At 41.7% G+C, this 24,426-nt stretch overlaps 1 protein-coding gene and 2 long non-coding RNA genes across 3 annotated transcripts in view; 2 read left to right on the top strand and 1 right to left on the bottom strand.

Moving 5' to 3' along the window:
• Nucleotides 1-17,239, bottom strand: part of Calm1 (calmodulin 1) — a 33,423-nt gene extending 16,184 nt beyond the window's left edge. The window contains exon 1 of the mRNA XM_015494753.2: nucleotides 17,204-17,239. Within this exon, the coding sequence (XP_015350239.2) occupies nucleotides 17,204-17,205 (2 nt within the window). The 5' untranslated portion in view covers nucleotides 17,206-17,239. The remainder of the gene's footprint in view (nucleotides 1-17,203) is intronic.
• Nucleotides 1-23,376, top strand: part of LOC125615341 — a 32,247-nt gene extending 8,871 nt beyond the window's left edge. The window contains exons 2-3 of the long non-coding RNA XR_007345943.1: nucleotides 17,144-17,151; nucleotides 23,366-23,376. This is a non-coding gene — a long non-coding RNA (uncharacterized LOC125615341). The remainder of the gene's footprint in view (nucleotides 1-17,143; nucleotides 17,152-23,365) is intronic.
• On the top strand, nucleotides 5,340-7,083 carry LOC107145655. The gene is made up of 2 exons (XR_007345942.1): nucleotides 5,340-5,468; nucleotides 6,619-7,083. It is a non-coding gene; the product is annotated as an uncharacterized LOC107145655 (long non-coding RNA).
• Nucleotides 23,377-24,426: the final 1,050 nt, after the last annotated feature.

Raw genomic sequence — 24,426 nt, 5'->3', positions numbered from 1 at the left:
AACGGGAAGTTGTACTTGAGCTGAAAACCTATCTCTGTTTAAATTCAGTGATGATGCTTCTTGAATTTTACTCATTCTAACTAGAGACTCTGAGTCATTGGCTAATAAACCAAGTCTAGGCATCACAACAAGATGATTGAATCATTTGGTCACTTAAAAGATTTACCCTCCAGAAGATTTTCAAGTTGTCCAATTCACCTGGATGTGCCCCTTCCCTTCTCATGTTCTCTGCAAACCAAGTGGATAGAAGAAATTTTGTCCTATTTCAATGAAAGTTTACTCAAAATTTTGGTATTCTTAGTTCCGACAAAGAAAACATTTCCCAAGGAGAGGAAAGTATTGGAGAATGGCATTGGCTAGGTTAAATGACTGTTCTCTTGGTCACTTAGCCATGTAGACTCAACACCCTCATCTGTAAAATTGGTATAATCTCAGGGGCTTGGTGTGAAGGTTACGTGAGAGAGAAAAAAAAAAATGTGTTGAATTGGTCTGTATAGGGCAAAGCCACAGGCAAACCTAAGGTGTGATCATGTATAATGCTTGACACATCCATCTGCTAAATATGGCGGAGCAGAAATCCACTCAGAAGGCAGGGAGTCAGAGTGAGTCTCAGGCCCGCAGTGGGAAGATCCGAGGAGGTGTCCCATCACTCGGCGCCACCAACAGGCCGATGCCAGGGGCAACAAGCCCTCCACAGCCTGGCTCCCTCCACCACTCCTACGGGCTGCTGCTGAGTCATCACCGTCTTCCAGAGCAGCCTGAGAGATTTGTGACTCAGAACTGATTTATAGTTTCATGTTTCACTGCTCCAGCTCTTTCCTGCCACACAAAGTTTCAGAGTTGCACCTGTCTCACCCAAAGTTTGAAACTCAGGAAATGACCGCAACACTCAGTTGCAACAAAACACACAAGCCTTTTAAAGTTTTGTTTTGTTTCGTTTGGCTTTTTTTTTTTTCCCCTAGTGCTGAGGGTAGAACCCACCGCCTCCCTTGTGGGTGCTAGGCAAGGACCCTTCCACTAAACTACCTTCAGTTGTTTTGTTTTGTTGAGACCAGGGTCTTGCTAAATTGCTCAGGCTGACTTTGAACTTGTGATCCTCAGCTTCCCAAGTAGCTAGGGTGACAGATGTGGGTCACAAACCCTATTTTAAAACTATTGACATAGTGATTCAAATAGAGGCATTTCCAATTTTTAAATCCTAAAGAAAGTGGGAAGCTAATAAAAGGTATTCAGCAGTTTTTACCTGCAGGAACTTTGCATTTGGGGATTCTTTGTGATTTGCACACACATTTCAACCCATGTTCTGTGTGGTAATACCAATCTTACTTTCTAAACTTTTGCTTGCAAACATCTGTTAGGCAGCCAGCTAGGTTAAGGAGTCCGGGTGCCAAACAACAAGTTTTTCTTTCTGTAAAAGAGTACTATATGCTAAACAAGTCCTGTCATACCTGTTTGAACCACCTGAAGAAAACCAAAATTTAAGAAACAGCCTAAAGGTTGCATAATGACAAATGAAGATATAACTGGGATTAATCTTTAGGAGCACTTTGCAAAACCCTAAAAAATACTCCAGAATTTTATGCAAGAACAATAGTTGTGTACAGCTGGGTTCCTCTTCATTTGTTTGTTACTCCTATCAAAAAATAAGCTTCTCTGAGCTCTTGTGGGAATAAGAAAAGGAAGCCCTGTCAGAAGAGAGCGTAAAGAAGCTATGATAAGGCTTAACAACAGGAAAGCGTCAGCAACTTAAATGAAGGTCAAAGATTTTCAACAAGCAGGATAGATAAATTCTAGCCCCAGAACAATTCCGCACAGCCAATCCCTAAATGGAATACCAAAGTCCAAAGAAGAGTCACCTCAGGATTTTTCCAGTCCACGCAGAGGCCCTGCGGATGACAACATTCCTCTGCTTTCCTTATTACAATTGCTCTGGCACTAAAATGCTTTCAAAGGTCAAAGGGAAGATCAGCTAGTAGGATCCTAAAGCCTGCTCTGTCCCTACCTTGTCACTTCTCAGGATTCAGTTTTCTTATCTAGAAAATGGGAAATTTGTACTGGATGGACTTTCTCTGGTTTCTCCGAGATTTAGGATTTCATGATTCTAAATATTTTGTTCGTGAGTTTTGTAGATGTATATAGAGCTAAATTCACACTGGGACTCGACTCAGTTACATCTTCTTTTGAACATAGACAAGTTTGAACATCATAGAATTCCTACTTTGTTGAGTGACTTGTATAAAATATTTAGACTAAGCCATGTCTACTCAAACTGGCCGGCTGATCCTGACAGTTATTCCCCCAGATTAAGAAGATCAAAAGATGATCAGAAGACATCATCTCTTTACAAAGACCAGAAAAGCAACAATTGGAGAAATGAGCGATTTTTGTTTGAGTGGCTCAGATGGGGATTTTTTAAAAGTCATTTTCTTCTAAATCTTTGTATTCTTCAAAGAATGTAACAGAATTCAAAGAAGAGCTTGGATATCAGCCCTGATGTTGAAGAAGATTTATTAATGTTCAATGAAGATGATACTTACTTTATTTATTTTTAAATATTTATCTTTTAGTTGTAATTGGACACAAACCTTCATTTTATTTATTTATTTATTTACTCATTCATTCATTCATTCATTTATTTTTAGTGGTGCTGAGGATCAAACCCAGGGTCGCACACATGTGAGGCGAGTGCTCTACTGCTGAGCCACAACCCCAACCCCTTCCTTAATTTAAAAATAAAAAGTGGAGATGGGCATAGTGGCACATGCCTGTAATCCCAGTGACTTGGGAGGATGAGGCAGGAGGATCACAAGTTCAAGGCCAGCCTCAGAAAAACAGTGAGTTCCTAAGCAACTCAATGAGACCCTGTCTCAAAATAAAAAAATAAAAGGACTGGGGATGCAGCTCAGTAGTAAAGCGTCCCTGAGTTCAATCCCCAATTAAAAAAAAATGTAGAGACAAATGGAGAAAAAAAAATATTATGTTGAATAAAGAAACTCTATCTTCTACCCTATGGATTCTCCTAAGTATTGATTGATTTTGTCGGAAATCAGCAGACCCTTTCCAATCTGGATTCTTCTACATTAATCTAAAGGTGAATAAAATTGTTCATTCATTCCTTCAGTAAACCTTTACTGAACTCCCAGAATGTAAATGAAATTCACTGAACACAGAGAATATAAGGATGTATGGAAAAGGCCCTGTCATTAAGGAACTTACAATTTAGTACACTAATTAAAAACAAACAAACAGATTTCATATGTGCTAGGATTGACGTAATATGTCCTAAGGAATACTTCATGTTTAGATAAACCTGGAACAGGCTTTATAGAAAACCTATCTTTTATATAGATGGGGACCTTCCCTCTGTAAGTATTGTGAGGATGCTAATAATAAACAGAAATGTGGCTTGGAAAGCTTAGGGGGTAAAAAGAATCAGATAATTCTAAATATGACATAATTAAGGTCCAACTTTTTCACAGCAGAAATCTCACAGAGGAAATCTGGAATTCATCTAATCCAATCCTCTTATTCTACATTCTAGAAAACCGAGGTCTCAAGAACAAAGGAACTTACTCAAGAATTCCTAATATGTTAGCGGCACAGTAGTCATTCCTCTTTTTTCCACAGGATGATCTGACCTGTTACAAAGAAGTCACAGTACATATTTCCTATTCCATGTACATTGCAAAAGAAGTATGGTTTGTTGTTTCTTTGGGCAGATATTTTTTTATGGTGAGATGCATATTTGAAAGTTCCAAGGTATTGGCTCACTTAGTAAATATTTTTGAAGATGACTACTAACTGCCTACAGAAAGAAAAATCACAGTTTTTCTCCTTTCTTAACAAGACTTTGAGTAAAAGTTTAAGAAAGGGCAATAAACAGAAATTTGGCCACAATAGTCTTAGATCAAAGATCCACCTCCTGGGTATAGGGCAGACACCACTACATGAGAAGTTTCAAACCTTTGGGAAGGACCACTCATAATCTTTGGGACAGGATGTGCATCTAGATAAGTTAGCAAAAAATAGCAAATAGCAAAAATCAGAGCATCCAACCTCTCGTCAAAATCACAGATTTTTTGAAGGTTAACAGAATGGCGATTTTAAGAAATCTACAAGGCTTATTTTTCTTATAGCATTGACTATAAGCAAGTAACACTTCTTTTCGGCTACTTTCTCTGTAGGCCACTGAATGAAAATTGTATTCAGAGGAAATGATTCCTCTGGTTCTTCGAGCTTCCTTCGATTACACAATAAAGCCCCCCCGCCCAAACTTGAGCCATCGCACAACTGCAGTTCAGCTCTAGAAAACGAGGCGTTCCTGGAGTGGAAACACCTACTCAGGAGACCGCCCCTATTCTGTGTTCTGCTTCTAAATTGCTAAGTGACTTCACGGTTATCAATCGACCTTCCTGGTGTCAGATTTTTTTCCACATACTGAGGGTTTAGAGGTACCCTGCACACTAGACCGAGTAAGGTAACAGATTTGGACATTTGATAAGTTTTCACCAAACCCTCACATCTATCTAGGAGGGGCTTTCCTTCGGGAGGGGGATGGCAGTTTCCCGACTGTCCACCTGCCAGTCAGAGCCAAGCAGGGGCTCTCCGCCACTGCCTGCCAATCAAGCTCGAACCCGCTCCCGGCCGCGTCCCCTGGGGTCCCCTCCTGTTTCGACTATACTAAAAACCCGAGCCCAGCACGCCCCTCCCGCGGCCGGAGATAAGGAAACCACAAGGGGGAACTGGAAACGGGCCCTTAAGAGTGCCCACAAGGGTTCTTCTCGGGGGGCTGGGCCCTGCGCTCCGGCACCAGAAGGGTGACAATTCGAGTTCGGGTTTCAAGGTGAGGGGAGGTGTTTTTATGTCTCCGGTGGCAACAGGTGGTTCACACCACGCGCCCGACCAGCGGCCAAGGGCGCTGCTTTTTGGAACACGGGGGCTAGGCGAGGTTGGCTCCAGATCGCCCCGCGGAGAGCCACGGGGCACGGCACAGAAATGCACCATTATTTCTAAGCCATGCACATGCTTCGGAGCGAGCACAGCCTGTCCCGCGAGGGCAGGAAGGGCGAGCCTTGTCCCGAAGCCCTCGAGCGCTGGCGGGGCGCGGCGCGGTGCGGCGCGCGCACTACATTTCCCGGCGGAGGAGCACACAGCGGCGTCTCACACACGCCCCGAGACACGCCCCGAGACACGCCCCGAGACGCGCTCCGTAGCCGTTGGCTTAGTTGGCGCTGCTGCGGCTTCTTTCCGCGTACACTTGGGCAAGGACGCTCTGATAGGCCAGCGCGACCCTGCAGTGGTTGGCCGGAAAGAGTCGAGCCGCCTGATTTGCTGCCCCGCCCGGGCCGCCATCTTTACTAGTGGCAACGCGGACGGCCCCGGACGCGCAGGGGCTGCACTGCGCTCTTTGACCAGTAGAAAAAGGCTCTGCGGCAGAAGTTTTATTTGGGGGTTCTTTTTCCTTTCTGGTGGGTTGTTTTTGCTCAGGTTCGGGGGATTGTTTGGAGAAGGAAGAAGGCGACGACTCGGGGCTTGGCGCTGAGGGTAGAATGGACACTGGATGGAAAGGGCTGAGAAGGGTTTTAGCTTTGGCTTTAATAAAACTGCTTGGTTTGCGTTCTCTCGGCGTGCACGGGCCGGGCGGGGGTGCGATCTGATTGAATTTCTGCAGACAGAAGTGAGACTTGCTGCCTGGGCATCTTGCTCGAGTCGGAGAGCCATTCTGGAAAGCTCTCCCGAATACGTCATTGGTTCTTGCTCGCGCTGTGCGCGGACCCGCCAGCCCGGAATGAGTTTTTGTTTTTTTAGAACTGTAAATCAAGCAGCCGGGCTGGAGATTACTTCTCGGCTCCGGAGGCAGTGGCCTGCAGGGGCAAAACTGACCTCACCTGACAGCTACAGAAAATGATTTTGATCATGTCAGCTTATTTGCCTTTTTTGGGCAGATGTTTATGATGTTTGTGCATTTGTCCCCGATTGCCCTCCCCACTTCAAAAAAAAAAAAAAAAAACCCTAATTGTCGGACGTGATAGTTATTCAGGACTCACTCTCCCCTTTTGTGGAACTAAAGAACATGTTCCCTGGATGATTTAGAGATTGGGGAAACAGAAGTGGTCGTGGATGTCATCGTTTCGCCAGTGGTGTTAGCTTTGTTGGTTTTATTTGAGCTGCGGAGGTGCAGATTCAGTGGATTGTGGATATCCAAAGGTGAATTGTGGAGCTGCCTGCGTGTGGGTGTTGCCGTGGATACAGGGCAAGGGAGTGAATTGTGGGGCCAATAAACCTGGCAGGGCCAGGCCTCTGGTGTATTAAGCCTTAGTAGTAATTGACCGCCCTGGTTTGTGTATCCAGGCTTTCTCCATCTCCATCCCCATCTAGGATTTGTGGATTGATCAATGCAGGCACACATGGGCGTGTCGATTCCTGTTAATGACTAATACAAGTGACACTCATTACCATGTGTAGATTTCCTGATTAAATGGTGCATCTAGGAGTATAGTTTTTGTACCCTTTGCCATACAAGTTATTGATTTGCAAGTTATTGCTGCTATTACATAATCTTAGCATTTTTTTAACAATTACTTATGACTCATATTCCTTATTTTTCCCTTAATCTAGGTAAACCATCATTGCCTTCTGCCTAGAATGAACACTCCCATTTTATTGGGTTTAAATATAATGTCAGAGCACTGAGTTCATGGACATTGCAGAAGAAAGAAACTTGCAGCTTTGCATAATCTCTATATAGCAACAACCCCTCCTGCCTGAAGAGCACACAGTACCTCAGTGTTTGGCAGCTGCAGTGCTAGGAGTTGGCCCTTAGCTTGCTGCGAGCACAAGAAGTCTTCCATAGCCTGGATTGCTTCTGTGTTGCGAAGAGAATCAAATCTCAGAGTTGTGAGGATTGTATGCTGTGCAAATGTGGCAGCACTGTGTAAACTGCAGAACTATTGACATATTGATAGGCAATTACTAATGCAATAATTGAGTGCCCATACTGTCTGGCCTTTTGAGAGGAAGATTTTCCTTCAGGACTTTCTATCTCTGGAAAGAGCAAGTGAATAAATTCATATCCAAAATAAACCTTACATAGCATTGTTTTCTTCTTAATGAAAATAGTATTAATACAACCTTGTTAGCATGCGGTGCCAGATTTGGGGGGACTCTTAGAGTGATTAGCTCATCACAGTCTTTAGTGAATGTGCCTGGTTTTAACATCAAATGTGTTCAGAAAGTTCCTTTTAGCTCCACAAACGAGGACAACTGGTCACCTTTGGACTGTTTTCAGTGTCAAAGATGGGAGAATGAACAGAACGGAAAATGAAAGACTTTTACTATATGGAGGTTCCGTATATCTGGGGGTTACCAGGCCCAACAAAAAGGATGTCCTTGTGTAAGATAAGTGTGGTGTGGGCTGACACCTAAAACTCAAAGCTCCAAAGTCAAACTGATAACTTTATCCTTTTTTTGGGGGGGGTACTGGGGATTGAACTCAGGGGCACTCAACCACATCCCCAGCCCTATTTTGTGTTTTATTTAGAGAAAGGGTCTCCCTGAGTTGTTCAGCACCTCGCTTTTTCCGAGGCTAGCTTTGAACTTGCAATCCTCCTGCTTCAGCCTACCCAAGCTGAGGTGTGTGCTACAGGTGTGTGCTACTCTGCCCAGCTAACTTTATCCATCTTTACTGTTCAGTTCTCACACATGGCTTGTTTTCAGTATCTCAAATTTTTCCTATTAAATTGTCACCTTTATTTTTAGTAAAGGCTTTACAAAACTGTTTGTCACTGTAGAATACAGAAATACTTCCTCATGCCCTAGGTCCTTTGTCACCAATCAGCCTAGAGTTCTTTTGTTCAGGGAGAGATCATGAAAGGGTGGCCAAGTATAGCTTTTTTGGTGTTGTGGCTTCTTAGCTCTTAGCCGTGAATGTTACAGCTAAGACTTGAGCGCTCTGTGATCTTGGATGTGCATCTTGAAGAGGCAAGCAGCAGCACCATTTAAACAAGGCTTTATTGGGACTGATGCCCTACCACAGGGAGGCAGTGCACAGGGCTGAGTTCCTGGACTGGCTCCTTGAGGAGTTAAGGAGTGAAGCTTATATCTGCAAAAGGTGCAGTCAGCTGTCAACCAGGAACTACTGTTCCCTCACGCGGGTTCTTTGCTCTTGATGATCTGCGTGGTTTGTTGGGTCCATCTGCACTTGGCTGTTGGGATGGGCGAGGTGCTCCCACCAGCCCAGGTGGCTTCAGCTGTCTGCAAAAGCAACTTATATCCACACCCTTCGGGAAGGTTCAGGCCTTTCCTGTGCTGTCTCATTTGGCCAGTTGGATAAAGCCTAATGCTCCTCGGATCTATTGCCCGTGTTCATAGTTGACATCATGCTCCATTTCACTTAGAGGTTAGTGAAAACAAAAGTGTTCTGTTTTTCATCCAAGTACAGGGATCCCCGAATTCCCTCCAAGAAGTCCACCCTGAGAACCCCTCCCCCCTCCATTGCCTCATTTTAGTTTTCTTGCAACTTCGTCGACTTTCACAGTTTTTGCCTTTACATTCTCACTGCCACCACCGTGGTTCACACGCTGCTGCTGTTTTCCTCACTTTTACAAAAGTCTCCATTGGTCTGTTTTAGTCCGCTCCTGCTGCTATAACAAATACCGCAGACTGGGTAATTCACAAACAACAGAAATTTAGTTCTCAGTTCCGGTGGCTGGGAAGTGCAAGGTCAGGGCACCAGCAGATTTGGAGTCTGATGAGGGCTTACTCTGCTTCCAAGAAGACACCCTGTGGCTTCCTCGTGTTGTGGAGGTAGAAGGGCAAAAGGGGGTGAATGCTGTGTCCTCATGTGACAGAAGAGATGAAAGAGCCAGGTAGCTCTCTGAAGCTTCTTTTATAAGGTCATTAATCCCAATCATGAGGGCAGAACTCTCCTGAGTAATCGCTTCCCAAGAGGCCCCATCAGTTTGGGGTTTAAGTTCCAAAATTTCAATTTTCCAGGGACACATACCTTCAAATCACAGCAGTTTCCCATCTTTTGCTCAGTCGATGGAGGACTTTATCTAAAACACATCTAAATGCCCTGAGTTTAATCCCCAGCACTGCAAATCAATAAATGAGTCAACCACATTTGACGATATTTCCCTGTTAAAAACCTCCATAGTTTCTCATGGCCTTCAGGATTAAGTCCAGGTTCCTTTAAGAATTCCTTCAGGGATCTCCATAATCTGGCCTTTTCAGTCTTAATAACCTGCTCTCCTTTGCATCTCTTAAATTTCAGTTGGATGAATTGATCTTTATACTTGTGCTCCTGCCAGGCGTTGCGGCACACGCCTGCAATCCCAGAAACTCAGGCAGCTGAGGCAGAAGGACTGCAAGTTTGAGGCCAGCCTCTGCAACTTAGGCCCTAAACAGCTTAGCGAAACCCTTGTCAAAATAAAAAGGGCTGGGGATGTGGCTCAGTGGCTGAGCACCCTGGGTTCAATCCCCAGTGCCAAAAAGAAACATAAGATAATTTGTGCTCCCTCCTCTTTTATTGGTGTTGCTGCTTTGGTCCACACTTTCGGTCTCCATGGTCTGCTAACAAAGGTCTGATATCCTTAAAGGTTCACTTCAAAAGTGAAGTCAGCTGAAATGAACTCTTCCTCCCTTGGGCTCCCTTAGCATTTACTTCACTCTTTTGTGTTACCACACTCAACTTTTATTATGGGCATTTGATTACTCATTCAATAAATATTTGTCAAGTAGCCACTGTGATGCTGAACAGTAGGGGGATATAAAATGAAATAAATTTGGACTTTGATTTTTTAAAGGATATACATTTTAGGTTGGGAGAGAATGTGAACCCAAGTACTCATTTCCCAGGTAGGAGAAAATGACAAGTATTTCAGGAGTCCGGAGGGAGAATTCAGTCTGCTGGAATGATCAGAGAAAGCTTTGTGGAGGAGGTGGCATCTGAGCCAGCGTGGAGGATCAGCACCCTATATGGACGTACCCAGGGAAGGCATGCCACGTGGAGGAACACTGGGAGCGCAGGCAGAGAGACTGAAAAGAGCAGAGAGTGTCGGGGAAGGGCAAGAACGTCAGTTTATTATTCAGGAGCCTGGTGAACAATTAGGCCCGAGGCAGGTTTGTTAAGTCTAGAGAATGAATGGCCGTGTGCTCCATCAAGAAGACTAGACCATCCTGTGTGCCTGGAATCCACTGAAGACTTAGGAGAAGAGGCTGACTAACCAAAGGTTTTTAAGAATAATGTAGCAAAGTAAGAGGTGAGTTTTATAGAGACAGACTAGAGCGGGAGGCCAATGAAGGCAATAAAAATAGGAATAACATCCAATATTTATTTATTTTTAATACAGTTATTTTATTTATTTTTTATGTGGTGCCAGGGAACAAACCCAGTGTCTCACGCATGCTCAGCAAGAGCTCTACCACTGAGCCACAACATCCAATATTTATTGAGCACTTAGGATGTGCTATGCACCATCTTGATTTGCAGTATCCGGTGTATTGGTCACAAAAATCCTGTTTGCTCCTTTCCACAAATAAGGAAATTTAGGCTTAGAGAGGATAAGTAACTTGTCCAGGTTCACCTATGGGGACCACTAGCTGCCAAACGTATGTTAATATCTGTAGTGGTCCATGAGTTGGCTAGAATCTGAAGATGTTCGTGGAATTAGAGTAGGGAAGGTATAAGAGATGACACTCTATAAATGATAGTGTTTTTGTAGTCTGTGTTTGAGACAAAAAGCAACAAATGTCACCACAGTGGGACTAAATTCCTGGGCTTTTTTGTCCAATATTGGTCTCATCATATGCATCCTCGACACTTTTCTGAGCAGTGTACAGATACCAATGGGCTGGGCCCTTTCAGGACTTCTCAAAAACCTTGTAGGAGAGAGTGTTCCCTTACAGTTGCAAATATTCCCACCAGGGACCTTTCCTGAATGAGATCAAGACATTTCCTCCAGAGTGAAAGACCTTTCTCGAGCTAGTACCTATTTAAAGATGCGTAATGATTTCAGTGCACTGGAGGAGTGATTTTCCTATTCTCTGTTGATGGAAATTTTCACATTGTAGATGGAAAAATTAAACCCTATATAGGGTAGAAATCCTTCAGATCTAAGAAGGCTTTTTGCCCAGAGGCTATCACCTTCACAAGTTCTATGCACATTTCATGATAATTGACTACCTATTCCGCCTTACCAATATTTTACATCATTTTGTGTATGTGTTTATCATTCTAATTAGATCATAAGTCCCTTAGAAACAAATTACCTTCAAAAAAGTCCTCCCACTTACTACATGTCCTGGATGTAATTGTCTCTCAATCTTGTTTTATTGTTTTGCTATTCTTTATCTTTCCTATTCAGCATTTCTCTCTTTTCCCTTCAGTACTGGGGATGGATCCTGGGGCTTCGAACATGCCAGACAAGTGCTCTACCACTGTGCCACATCCCCAGCCCCACAACGTGTCTCTGATGGCAGCACTAAAAGTTTATTGAAAAGGGTATTCATTCAGATTTAGTACCAATATTTATTCATTCTATGTACCCAGGCCCCTCAGAATGTGAGTGCCATTTATTTTCTTTTGGGGCCATAAATCTTTGGAATTTGGGGGATCATAGACTCTTAAGAATCTGTGAAAGCCATAGAAACCTCCCAGAAAAACATGTACCTTTAACTAGTTCTGCAGTTCCGGTATTAGACCCTTAATTTTCTGCTTCCATTAAAACCAAGCCCAAAAAAGCATCCAAAACAATAACGAAGGACCAGCCCCTCTGTGATGTGTTCAGTGTTCACCACTCTGATTGTGTGTGCTTTCCCTGTACTATACAGGTAGCTAGGTGGCGTTCACATGTGGCAGGTCAGCCACAAAGCATCATGGAAACTAGGTCAATACTTGACATTTTTGTTTGTTTGTTTAAATCTTAAGTCCCTAAAGCAAAAATGGTCACCTTTCTGCTACAAGAATTAGAAAGGCAAAATGTATTATAGTATTGGCTTTCCAATAAGGTGAGAGTTCTCATTCTTTATGGATACAATCATTTTTCAAATTATACCATGCCATATCAATTAACATAGTCTTTGATATTTTAAGTTCTAGTCTCTTAAATTTTGTGAACCATCTATAACTAAATTCAATTAAGAACCAAGATACAGGGGGCTGGGGATGTGGCTCAAGCGGTAGCGCGCTCACCTGGCATGCGTGCGGCCCGGGTTCGATCCTCAGCACCACATACAAACAAAGATGTTGTGTCCGCCGAAAACTAAAAAATAAATATTTAAAAAAAAAAAAAAAAAAAAGAACCAAGATACAAAAATGAGATTTTTTTTTACAAAATAGTTTCCCATGAGATTTATTACTATTGATGTTTCAACAATGTTTGTTTGATTTCTTCTTTCTTTCTTTCTTTCTTTTAGTTGTTGATGGACCTTTATTTTATTCACTTGTTTATATGTGGTGCTGAGGATGGAACCCAGTGCCTCACACAAGCTAGGCAGCTAGGCAAGCGCTCTACCACTGAGCCACAACCCCAGCTGCTTCCTTCTTTTTCTTTTTGATACTGTCAGCTGAACCCAGGGGCACTTTACCAATTGAGCTATATTCCAGTCCTTTTTTTTATTTTGATACAGGGTCTTGCTAAGTTGCCCAGATGACCTAGAATTTACTGTTCTCCTGCCTTCTGAGTTGCTGGGATTACAGGCCTGCACCACCACACCCAGATCGATATTTATTTATTATCTTGAAAAATTTTTATATTCATTGAAGAGAATAAATAGTGAGTATTTTCAAAACAGTTTACTAGTGGATTGGGTTTCTTCACTTATGTGACTGTTCTAACATCAGCATTTGCTAAATTTCAGTGCTAAAGGACTGAAAACAATGTAATATTTTCCTTTTTAAAAGCTTACATTGTGTTATGTTACATTGTGTTATTCAACTGGCCCTGTGTATATGAAATTTATGGATGTGTTAAAGGGCTCAAAGAGGGAACAAAAGCTGTCATTTGAGAATTTTTCTTTAAAAAATATATATATATATATATATTTGTGTGTGTGTGTGTGTGTGTGTGTGTGGTGCTGGGGATTGAACCCAGGGCCTTGTGCATGCCAGGCAAACACTCTACCAACTGAGTTATATCCCGAGCCCACAATCATTTTTTTTATTGTTTTTTTAGTTGTAGATGGACATAATATCTTTATTTCATTTATTCATTCATTTATTTATTTATTTTATGTGGTGCCAAGGATGAAGCCCAGTTGCTCACACATGCTAAGCAAGCACTTTGCCACTGAGCTATAACCCCAGCCTGAGGATTTTTCTGTATGTGAACAGTTAACAATGGGATCACCTGACACCAAACAATGTTTATAAGCCTCTACCTAGAAACTTGTTGCAGTTTTTATTATTTCAGTAAGACAAAACTATTGAAATTCCCAAAAGATTTCCTTTCAAGTGCTTTTTAGAATCTGGTAAGACTGATTTGTTTCTGAATGAATTCTATGTGTTTCATTTCATTTATTTGTTTGGTAATGCTGGGGATGAAACCCAGGTTCTTACACATGTGAGGCAGGTGCTCTATCACAGAGCTACATGCCCAGCACTGAAGTCTATATTAAATGATGGAACAGTTTGATTACAACATGGAGATTTTTCTGCCTATTTTAAGTAACTATAGGCATTGCAAATATTATCAGAATCATCAGTGAACATTATTGTAATTCTTTATATGTGCCAGGTACTCCAAGAGGTATCAGGCTTGTAAAAAAACTGCACATGTCCCTGTCCTTTAGGTGCTCAGGGCTAGCCTGTAACCCATATGAAAGGAGAGACTTTTTTTTCAATTTTTAGTTGTAGTTGGACAAAATACCCGTATTTTATTTATTTATGTAGTGCTGAGGATCCAACCCAATGCCCCACGCATGCGAGGCAAGTACTCTACCACTGAGCCACAACCCCAGAGATTTTGTTTTATTTATTTTTCTTATGTTTTCTGGCCTCTGCCATATGTACAACCATGTCCAGTGTATGAAATCTGCTAAGCAAATATATATTGGACATCTAAATCAAAAAAGAGTTAAATAAAAGAAAGAACAATTCTATTTTGTAATGCAGCTTTTAAAAGGAAAATATTACATCACGTTGTTATTTTAAAACATTTTATTTTGTGATATTTGATACATACAAAATATACAGTAAATAGAAGTTATTAACATAATATTAAAATAAGCCATAGTAAACCCACCATCCATTCAAATTTCTAAAAAATTGCCAAAACTGTAGAAAATACTTGTATACTCACAAATGTCATTCTGCTCCTTCCCCCACCAACTCAAACTACATTTCAAGAGTATCTTAATTTTGAGGGCTGGGGTGTAGCTCAGTGGTGGAGTGCTGCATGTGTGAGGCCTTGGGTTTGATCTCCAGTACCAAAAAAATTAAAAAAAGATTATTTTAACTTTAAGAATTATAAATCAAAAACAAAGATTGTAAAAGACAAATATGCATAACACTTTTAAGAATTACAAACTTATTGAATGAAGAATATATTCTTAATAGTCATGTGGAAGATCATTTATTAAAAGTCCTTATTGTTATCATCATCAAAAAATAGTAAGCCAAGTTACTCTAGAAACAACAACAAAAAGGAAAGGTGACTTTTGAGTGCTAAATCCTAGCAACTGACCTGCTCACACAGGTAACATATGTCCTATAATGATTTAGTATTCTCCTTGGTGTAAAATGATTTTTTTAAAAAAAAATTTTTTAATATTTATTTTTTAGTTTTCAGCAGACACAGTATCTTTCTTTGTATGTGGTGCTGAGGATTGAACCTGGGCTGCACGCATGCCAGGCGAGCGCGCTACCGCTTGAGCCACATCCCCAGCCCATAAAATGATTTTTGAAATGTCCTTTTTATTTTTTACAGTCTGCTATAGATTGCTTTTCTATTTGACATATGTAGTTATTTCTATTTCATAGTCTCAGAACTGTCCCTAAACTCTTCAGATATGTTCTTATAAATATTCTGAGTGACATTCATTCTGTGAGTTGTCTGAAGGGGTTTTAAGTTAGAACACTGGGTATACATAAATATTTACCAAAACAGAAAAGAAAAAATAAAAGAAGTCACAACAAGAATTGCATTATAGCAATTGGGATGGGCAGGCACTGGCTATTGAAACCAGAGACCCTCTACTACTGAGCTATATCCCCAGCCTTTCTTATTTTATTTTGAGACAGTTCACCTAAATTGCCCAGGCTGGCTTCAAACTTGGAATCGTCCTGCCTCAGCCTCCTGAGTTGCTGGGATTACAGGTGTACTCCATCATGAGAGCCACATATTTGTCAATAAAGAATTCTTGGACTAGTGTTTACCAGGTGCATCTTTTGATATAATACACAATGTAGGGTATTATGTGTATTCCCTTAAACTCATAAAGTCCAAAGAAATAGATTATAAATGAATAGGGCCCCTTTCCTGTACAATATTACCCTTCCCATTGATCTTTCTACATTTAGTTTCTAATGCAATTCTAAAGGTTACTGTCAGACAGATTGTCTTTCCCATCTTTTTCTTTTAATTTTTTGATTTTAGATTTGTAGAGAAGTTAGAAGAATAGTACAAAGAATTTCTACGCGCTTTGCCCCTGAATTTCCCAGTGTTAGCATTTGGTGCACAGGCCATGTGTGCAGGTGATCTGTGGCTCACTCTCCCTCCCCCAGACACCGTGGCCCTTTCCCTAAATGTTCAATGTATAATTTCAGAACTAAGATTATTCTATTACATAACCTTAGTGCAATTATCAAAATTGGAAATGGATACACCACCATCATTAATGTTGTCTAATCTATAATCCTCATTCAAATTATTCTACTTGTCTCAATATTGTTTTTTTCCACATTTTTTTATTGGTGCACTATAGTTGTGCATAGGGATGGGATTTAAATGTTTTTTCTTTCATAGCAAAACAAAACTCCTAAGTCACGCATTGTATCCAGATGTCCTCCCTAGTCTCGTGTAATCTACAATTGTTTCTCAGTCTTTTTTTTCCCCTATGACATTGACTAATTTACTGATATCACACCAATCGATATGCTGAGCATTTTTATGGAAGTGAGTATATTCTAAGCAACTGAATTAATCACTATCAAAATGCACAGAAAAGGTTTAATTATCAATTATCTTATGCTACAACCATTTAAAAAAATCATTCCCAAAGAAATGGTAGAGTGAAGGGTGAGAAAAAGACAATTTAGAATTCTAGATTCATTCTGTGCCCCCATACTAACCCAGTCCAGTCTCTTTCAGAGTTGAGAAAATAAACCCAGACAGGTTTGATCAAACGTTCTCTAGGTCTCCTGCTTTTCATAGCTTAATGGAAAAAAAAAAGGCGTAAAACCTAAAAGTAGTACCTTGCATTTAAAAAAATTTCCCCCAAGTTAATTCCATCCACTATGTTTAGTTTTAGCATAAGAATTCTGCCTGGCAGTGATCTGTTACATATTTATTGTGTACAATATTTGATACTTGAATTATATTATATTTATAATATAGTATCTATATTACATTATAATTCAGTGTATCTTAGCTCCATCTACATAGTATTTGGATAGAAGTGTGGCTATTTTTCCAGGACATACATATAATGTGACCATGTTAAAGATATCATGGAAGACTATGTCCTGAAGGAGAGGAGACTGTGTGTGTGTGTGTGTGTGTGTGTGTGTGTGTTATGGGTCAACCTAGGGCTTTGTGCATGCTAAGCAAATGCTGTACCACTGAGCTATGTTCCAAGCCCAGAAGAAGCCTTCTCACCAGGTCCTGCTAGGCTTTCCAGGAGAGCATCCTGTGCAGCTCAGGGCACTGGTGGGAATCACTGCTGCAGGTTTGCGGCGAGGCTGATCTTACCTACACCATGTACACATTTCTTGTAAACTATGTATTTCCTGTTTGACCTTCATACACATTCTATGTGTATTCTAATTAAAAAGATCTTGTTGCCCAGAAGTCACCTAAGGAGATGGCCCTTCTTTATCCAGTGGCTTCTAGTTAGCCTGGGCATCCCCACACCCCAGCCTGACAAGCACACAAACTAATTATGGAGAGATTTGTGGAATTCCATGCCTCCAGCCCAGAAAGAGCACGTGTGGTAACTCAGGAGTGACTCTGGCCAGTAGAAGGCAGTTAGGGGCAGTGCAATTATGGGCTGCAGAGCAGGGAGGGAGAGCAGTAGCTGGACTTCGATGCCATCTTGAGGAGTTGGAGAAATATTGTGAATGAGAGGGCTGATTCAGACCCCTGGCCTCTCTCTGCCACTCCCTTTCACCAGTGACTCTGGGAAAAGCCCTGAAATCTGGACCCTGGTTTTCTTGTATAGAGAAAAGCAGGACCACAACATAGATGACCTTCAGTTTCCTTCTGGCCATAACATTTTAGGATTCAATAGGAATGAATAGGAGGCATTAGCTCAGTAATAGTCCTTTGGTTTCACAGTTGACAGGTTTCATTCACTGGTGGATGCCCCCAAGGTTGTTACTAGCCACCTGCTGCTGAAAATATGCAATATCTATTTCGAGGCATTCAGAATATTTACACTTTTAAACCTCACTGAGAAATCTAGGCCTGTCATCTTATGGATCCTAAATGTAGTATATTGTCAGTGTCAGGAGATCATTTCTACACAAATTGCCAGAATACCTGCTTATGTACATCTGGCTTGTTTCTAAAGGAGTTTTTTATAGCATTTTGAAATTTACTTTCTTTGATAATTCCCTATAGGGAGATGTATGCTGGAGATTGAATACAGGGCCTTGAGCATGCTTGTGTTCCACCACTAAGCTAAACCCCGGCCCTTACAATTCTTAATTTTAAATCTCCAGAAAGAATAGAGTGATTGAAGAACTCCACCCCTCCCAATTTTAATTGTCAGTAATTATTTATGAGAGGTAACCTACCTACCTTTCTTTCTCTCTCTCTCTCTTTCTTTCTTTCTTTTTGTTTGTATTTCACTTAGAGACAGGGTCTCACTGAGTTGCTTAGTGCCTCACCATTGCTGAGTCTGGCTTTGAACTGGGGATCCTCCTGCCTCAGCCTCCCCACCCACTGGGGTTACAGGCTCACGCCACTGCACCCGGCTAACATTTCATTTTTAAATGGCTGTGAAATAAATGGTTTGGGGAATGTTTGAAACACCAACATGTAGTTTGTGAGAGCTGAAAGCTGACAGCAGACTTGGATGTGATTGGGAAATGTAAATCCCGTCTTTGTTTCTTCCTTCCTCCCTTTTCTTCTTCTTCTTCTTCTTCCTCCTCCTCCTCCCTCTTCTTCCTCCCCCTCCTTCCCTTGCTTCCTCTCCTTCCCCCTTCCACTCCTTCTTCTCTTTTTTGGTATCTGGGGTGGAATCATGGGGTGCCCTACCACTGAGCTACATCTCCAGCCCTTTTTTATTTTTTATTTTGAGATGGGGACTCACTAAGTTGCTGAGACTATCTTTGAACGTGAGATCCTCCTCCTTCAGTCTCCCAAGTGGCTGGGATTACAGATGTATGTCATTGTGCCCAGCCCTTTTTTGTTTCTATATAGCTGGAAACTGATAATCGCAGGTGGCTGGCAGTTATAGCACACATATGTTCGTGGAATTTTCTCCTATCTCCTGCTCATGCACCTAAGCATTATCTTTTGTCTCATAGAAGATCCAAATCACAGAGTTTTTGCTCACCATGAGCACAGATGGAATTGCGGGGGCAGGCAGCACCCCCGCCAAGGTAGTTTCCTGCTCAGAAGTTGTGAGTTGCCTAAGAAATAGAAAGTCTGAAATAATTAGTAAGAAATAAGAGACAGAGCCAAAAATCAGATTTAAAGGGAGCATCTGATTGGTCTTCCAGTCCTATTAGGAGCTGGAACTGAATAACTAAAAAAATGGCTCCAATCTTTTATTTAAGGGGGACTACATCAAAGGCAGGGATAAGGTTTCAGCCAGAGGAGTCATCTTGGCAAGCCACACCCATCTCTGAGATGTTCTGTGGCTGCAGCAGGTCACCCCTGTGCTGTGCTGAACTTGTTGATGGAGCTGGGTAGGAAGTCACAGGAACCTGGCGCTCTCAAACCAGCAGGGTTGCGGCTGGGAGTTCCAAAGCAGGCTGTCCTGCCCAATGGCTTCCACGCGGATTTGGTTCACACACAGTTCACAGATGGCTTCCGACAGGTGCAGCTAGGCAATGGGGAACATTTTCAACTCTTTCAAAACTACATCTTCAAAATATTGATCAAGGAATAAAAAAGGCTATGATTCCCACATGAATTTTAGAATTGATCTTCAATTAAACTTAGGGCCCAAACAGATCCAAATATAATTATTTTGCTTCCTTTCCACTAATACAATTGGAGACACTGAAATATCTACAGGATTGCTTTTGATGGACATCCTGACATTTTATCTGGGGGCAAAAAATGGTAATTCTGTTTAAAATTTGCTAATTTCATGATGCTTTTTAAAGCCTACTTCTATTCTCACTGATTTTCGATTTACCTTCAATACCTTTCAGCATTTGTGGATATATTGATGTTACAGTATTGTAGAAGGTGATATTTGGACTGGTTGACAATGTAAGCACTTATTATAACATGTATAGCGCTTAAATTATAATTTTCATTGATATGGATCCTTCCACCTGCATTAGAAATCAGCCACCAATGTCAACCATGGGAACTACAGCGGAGTGCTGTCAAACCTTGTTAGTTTCTCCCAGCTCCCATTTTTGCTGAATAGAGATGTTGGCTGAGATTTATCTCCTTCTTGCTCTCTCTTGAAAGGTTAGTGCTTTTCCTTATCATCTCATGATTTAATTATGCGACCCCCTTTTCTTTAGAATTTTCTCTCTTCTCGGGTTGACCAAGTCCGTTACCAACTTGCAGGAAATGGTGTAAAGTGTTATTTCCGTGTCAAGGCCCATCCCAAGACTGTGTCCTCCATATTTTCCCATGTATTTTGATTATATATTTAGAATTTTTATAAATATTTTAAATGTTAAAAATTTCTGGTCAAAGTTAAAAGTATTCTTTTGTAGGCCGATCTGATCATTTACTTAAAACATACTCAGGAAAGCTTTTGGGTTTTATTTTCAGTTGCTCAAAACAGGCTTTGGATTTTCTAAGTCATGTACATTTGCTTTTATTCTTTTTTCTTCCTTTATTTGGCAGCAGGAGATCTCTGTGGGATTCTCTGGAGTCCTAACTACTTTGCATTTCCCTACAGCAGTGACTTTAGTTCTACTGCTGATTATATGTCAATACAGTTCTGTGTGGATTCTTTTTCTCTTAAATTATGCTGTCATAAAACTAAATGAGTATACCAAGTGCCAAGAATACATTTAATAGAAATGAAGTTTCTCACTAATATAAGTAACTGTAGGAAAGCTACCTCATAAATAATGTTTTGTGAGATTCATGTTTTAAGAAAAAAAGTTAGAATTTTTTTTTATCTTTTTATTTTTATTTTTTATTAGTTGCTCAAAACATTACAATGATCTTGACATATCATATATCATACATTTGATTCAAATGGGGTATTAATTCTTATTTTTCCACATGTACAGATTGCAGGATCACATTGGTTATACAGCCACGTTTACACATACTGCTATACTAGAATCTGTTGTATTCTGCTGCCCTTCCTATCCCCTCCTCCCCTCCCCGACCGTCAAAAAGTTAGAATTTTGAAATGATTCTGAAACTGAACTTTGGGGAAGGACTGCAAATGTGTAATTTACTTGTATAGATATTTAATTATATACCTCTCTGTTTAATTTCAAAGTTTCATTTATGTTCTCTCATGCCATAAGAATATTCTAGTGGCCATAAATTCAAAAATAAAAATCATTGTCAATTTTGTTCCTTTTATGTAAATAGGCAATTAAAATCTCTATCTTTGGGCAATTAACTTTGGAAAAATAAGGTACCAGTGTAAAAGTCTCTTCTCCTTCTTGGCAGTGCTGGGAAGAGAATGTAGAACTGCGTACATTCTAGGCAAGAGCTCTACCACTCATCTACACCACCAGCCCTAGTGTAAAATTTAAATTAAACCATTTGTCTATATAGGATCCCATGTAATGAGATATTTTAAAAATCTTTAAAGCACAATTGCTCAATGGTGGAATAAATGGACCAGAAAAGAAGCAAATCAGATCCTTGTTTCTGTGGAGACTCAAGCATAAATTAGGGCCTGTACTTGGGGGTTTTATAGAATATACTTTTTCACTGGCAGGGAGATTGAAGTTTCTGTACTCAAATTCTAAAAGTAAAAGATTTTAATAAATCTCAGACTAATTTTTTTTGGGGGGGTACTGGGGATTTAACTCAGGGGCACTGAACCACTGAGCCACATCCCTAGACCTTTTTGGTTTTTATTTTGAGAGAGGGTCTTACTAAGTTGCTTAGGGCCTCACTAAGTTGCTGAGATTGGCCTCAAACTTGTGATCCTCCTGCCTCAGTCTCCTGAGCTGCTGGGATTTACAGGAGTGTAAATCGTGGCTCAGACTAATTCCTTATGAAATTAGCCTTAACAATATCAGAGGGCATGAAAGGGAGGAATTTTGGGGTGTTCAGTCATTGTTACAGATATGTATCCTGAGTTGGGGCAATGGAGGAAAAACTCTGTTTCCCCTGTTGGTGCCATTAAAGGTACACTGACAGTAGAGAAAAAGTGAACTCCTATAGCTTTAAAAAGTGCTTTATAAAAGCAGTCATCTAGGTCAAGTTTCTCCTCTTTCTGCAGATCTTCAGCAAGTCCTTTTTAATAGAATTTGAGAATCATTCATCATTGGGTTCTAGAATTTGTTCTCCCTAAACAGATGTCTGTCCTTTGATAACTGGCCATGTGTGGTGGCGTGTCCCTAGTGGGGATCAAGGTGTTGATGGCAATATGTATGATTATAATGCACCAATAAAAAAAAGTGGAAAAAAAAAGATGCTGGTGGAAGTTGGTCAGTTTTAATTACAGTGAAAGAGCCTTGTGACCTTAAGTCAGGGGCATGACTCCTCCCTGGGGGTGGGCACCAGAAGTGCAGCTCTGCTGCCCGTTCACATGCATCTACTTGGAAAGGGAAATGGCTACCCAGCTGCCAGTGCACGCCAAACATCGCCAAGCACCGTGTTAGAAAGCCCGGGAAGAAGGTCTCACTGGCCCAGGCTGAGAAATAGGGTGAGAGTCTGTTTGGGATCAACAGTAAGCGGAGCTTTCTGCCCAGTTACCCCTCCTCAAGCTTGCTTTCTGGGAAGACTATGTGGTTACCATGCTAATGCACATCCTGATTAATGTCCTGCATCTCTGGGGGCGTGTTCATTTCAAACTCCTGTAGTTATAGAATGATGGAATCAGCTGACGGTAGAGGTGTTTTATGGCCACACCCCCAGGCCTTTTGGGGTTTTAAAATTTATTTATTTTTATTTTTTAGGGTACCTAGGATTGAACTCAGGGGCACTCAACCCCTTAGTCAAATCCCCAGCCCTATTTTGTATTTTATTTAGAGACAGAGTCTCACTGAGTTGCTGAGTACTTTGCTAAGTTGCTGAGGCTGGCTTTGAACTTGCAATCCTCCTGTCTCAGCCTCCTGAGCCACTGGGATTACAGGTGTGCAGACTAATTCTTTATGAAATCAACCTTAATGATCTCAGAGGACATAAATGAGAGGCATTTTAGGCTCTTCTGAACATTATATCAGGCCAAACCATCTCCCAGGTGGCCTTCTTTAAGGTCTTGACCTCTAACCTCACCTCCAAGATGCTTCTTCCCCCACCTCCTCTCCTTTCCTCTCCAGCACATATTTATGGAGCTCTACTATGTGCTCTGCACTCACCACCCTGAGCTGAAGGAAGGTACCTGCTCTCTGTAGCCTAATGAGACATGGGGCATTAGTCAAATAATTATACACATAAATGTCCGGTTACAGCTGTGGCATTGCTATGAAGGGAAGCCGGGTGCCTCTTGTATAACTGGGAGAGTTCGGCTCAGAAAGTCCAGGACACATTCCCTGGGGGAGTTTGATTTGAGTGGACTTAAAGGGAACTGTAGGATGTATTCATTTCCCAGACAACTATAACAAAGGACCCAAAACTGGGTTGCTTAAAACAACAGAAATGTATTGCCTGAGTTCTGGAGGCTAGGAATCTGAAATCAAGGTGTCTGCGGGGCTGTGCTCTCTCTGAGCGCCCCAGGGTAGGATCCTTCCTTGTCTCTCGGAGCTTCTGATATTTGTTAGCATCCTTGGTGTCCCTTGGTTTGTAGATGCATCTGTCTAGGCATGTGGCTGGACATGTCCCCTTCTCTCTGTGCACCTGTCTCTTGTCCAAATTTCCCTTTTTATAAGAACACCAGTCATATTGGGTTAGAGCTCACCCTAATGACCTCACATATCAATGACCTCCGTAAAGGACCCTATTTCCAAATAAGATTCTTGGGCCTTTTGTACCTGTTTTGGGGTGACAATCCAACCCATATCTCAGGACAGGTAGCACAGGAATCTAGTAGGCAGGTGGGACAGCATGTCCAAAGGTCCTTTGTCGGGGGAAGCATGGCCCATGTGGAGTAGAGAATGAAGAGAAGGGTGGTGAGAGGGGAGCTGGTGTTACAGTTAGGATATGAGGTGTCCCTCCCAATTCCTGTTCATGCAGGAATATTCGGAGGTGAAATGATCGGATTATGAGAGCTGTAACCTAATGGGTCCATCCTAGTTTGAATGGACTAACTGGGTGGTCACGAGGCAGGTGGGGTGTGTGGCTGAAGGAGGTGGGTCACTGGAGGCTGTCCTGGAAGAATCCTTCCCCCATCCACTCCCCTCTGCCGTGATGCTCTTCGTCACCTTGGGCCCAGAGCCATGGACTCAGCTAGCTGAGATCTCAAATGAGTCCCCAACAAATTATTCCTCCTCTAAGTTGTTCTTTTCACGGATTTTGGTCACAGAGATAGATGATTGATTAACAGCTGAAAAGAAGCAAAGATCAGACCTTGCAGGGTTGTCATTAGGCCTTACTGGGATTTTGATCTTTATTGTAATGGCGATGAAAAGTCCCTGAAGGTCTTCATCAGGAACAAGACACGACTGGGATTGTACTTGGAAGAACACTGCTCTGGCTGCACTGGGCAAAACATGCTGGTGACAGAGAGGGCGGGCACAGATCTCCCAGTTCTGAAGCTGCTGCCGAGCAGGTTGGAGAGGAAGGGCCACGGACATCCGTGAGCCTGATGGGGCAGAGGAGGGCTGACTAGTTTGCCTGGATGCAGGGTGGTGCGGGGCACAGAGAGAGAACCAGGAAAGCGGGCTGGACTTTGAGTGTGGTCTGACCTGCTGGGCTTGGGATGATTCTCATAGAAATGTCCAGCATTTGAGGATCCAGAGCGGTGAGGATAGATTCCGCTGAGTTGGCCAGC

The sequence above is a fragment of the Marmota marmota genome, unplaced genomic scaffold (assembly GCF_001458135.2).
Source record: "Marmota marmota marmota unplaced genomic scaffold, marMar, whole genome shotgun sequence".
Taxonomy (NCBI): Eukaryota; Metazoa; Chordata; class Mammalia; order Rodentia; family Sciuridae; genus Marmota; species Marmota marmota.
The sequence above is the reverse complement of the archived record's forward strand: the minus strand, read 5'-3'. Positions and strand labels throughout refer to the sequence as shown.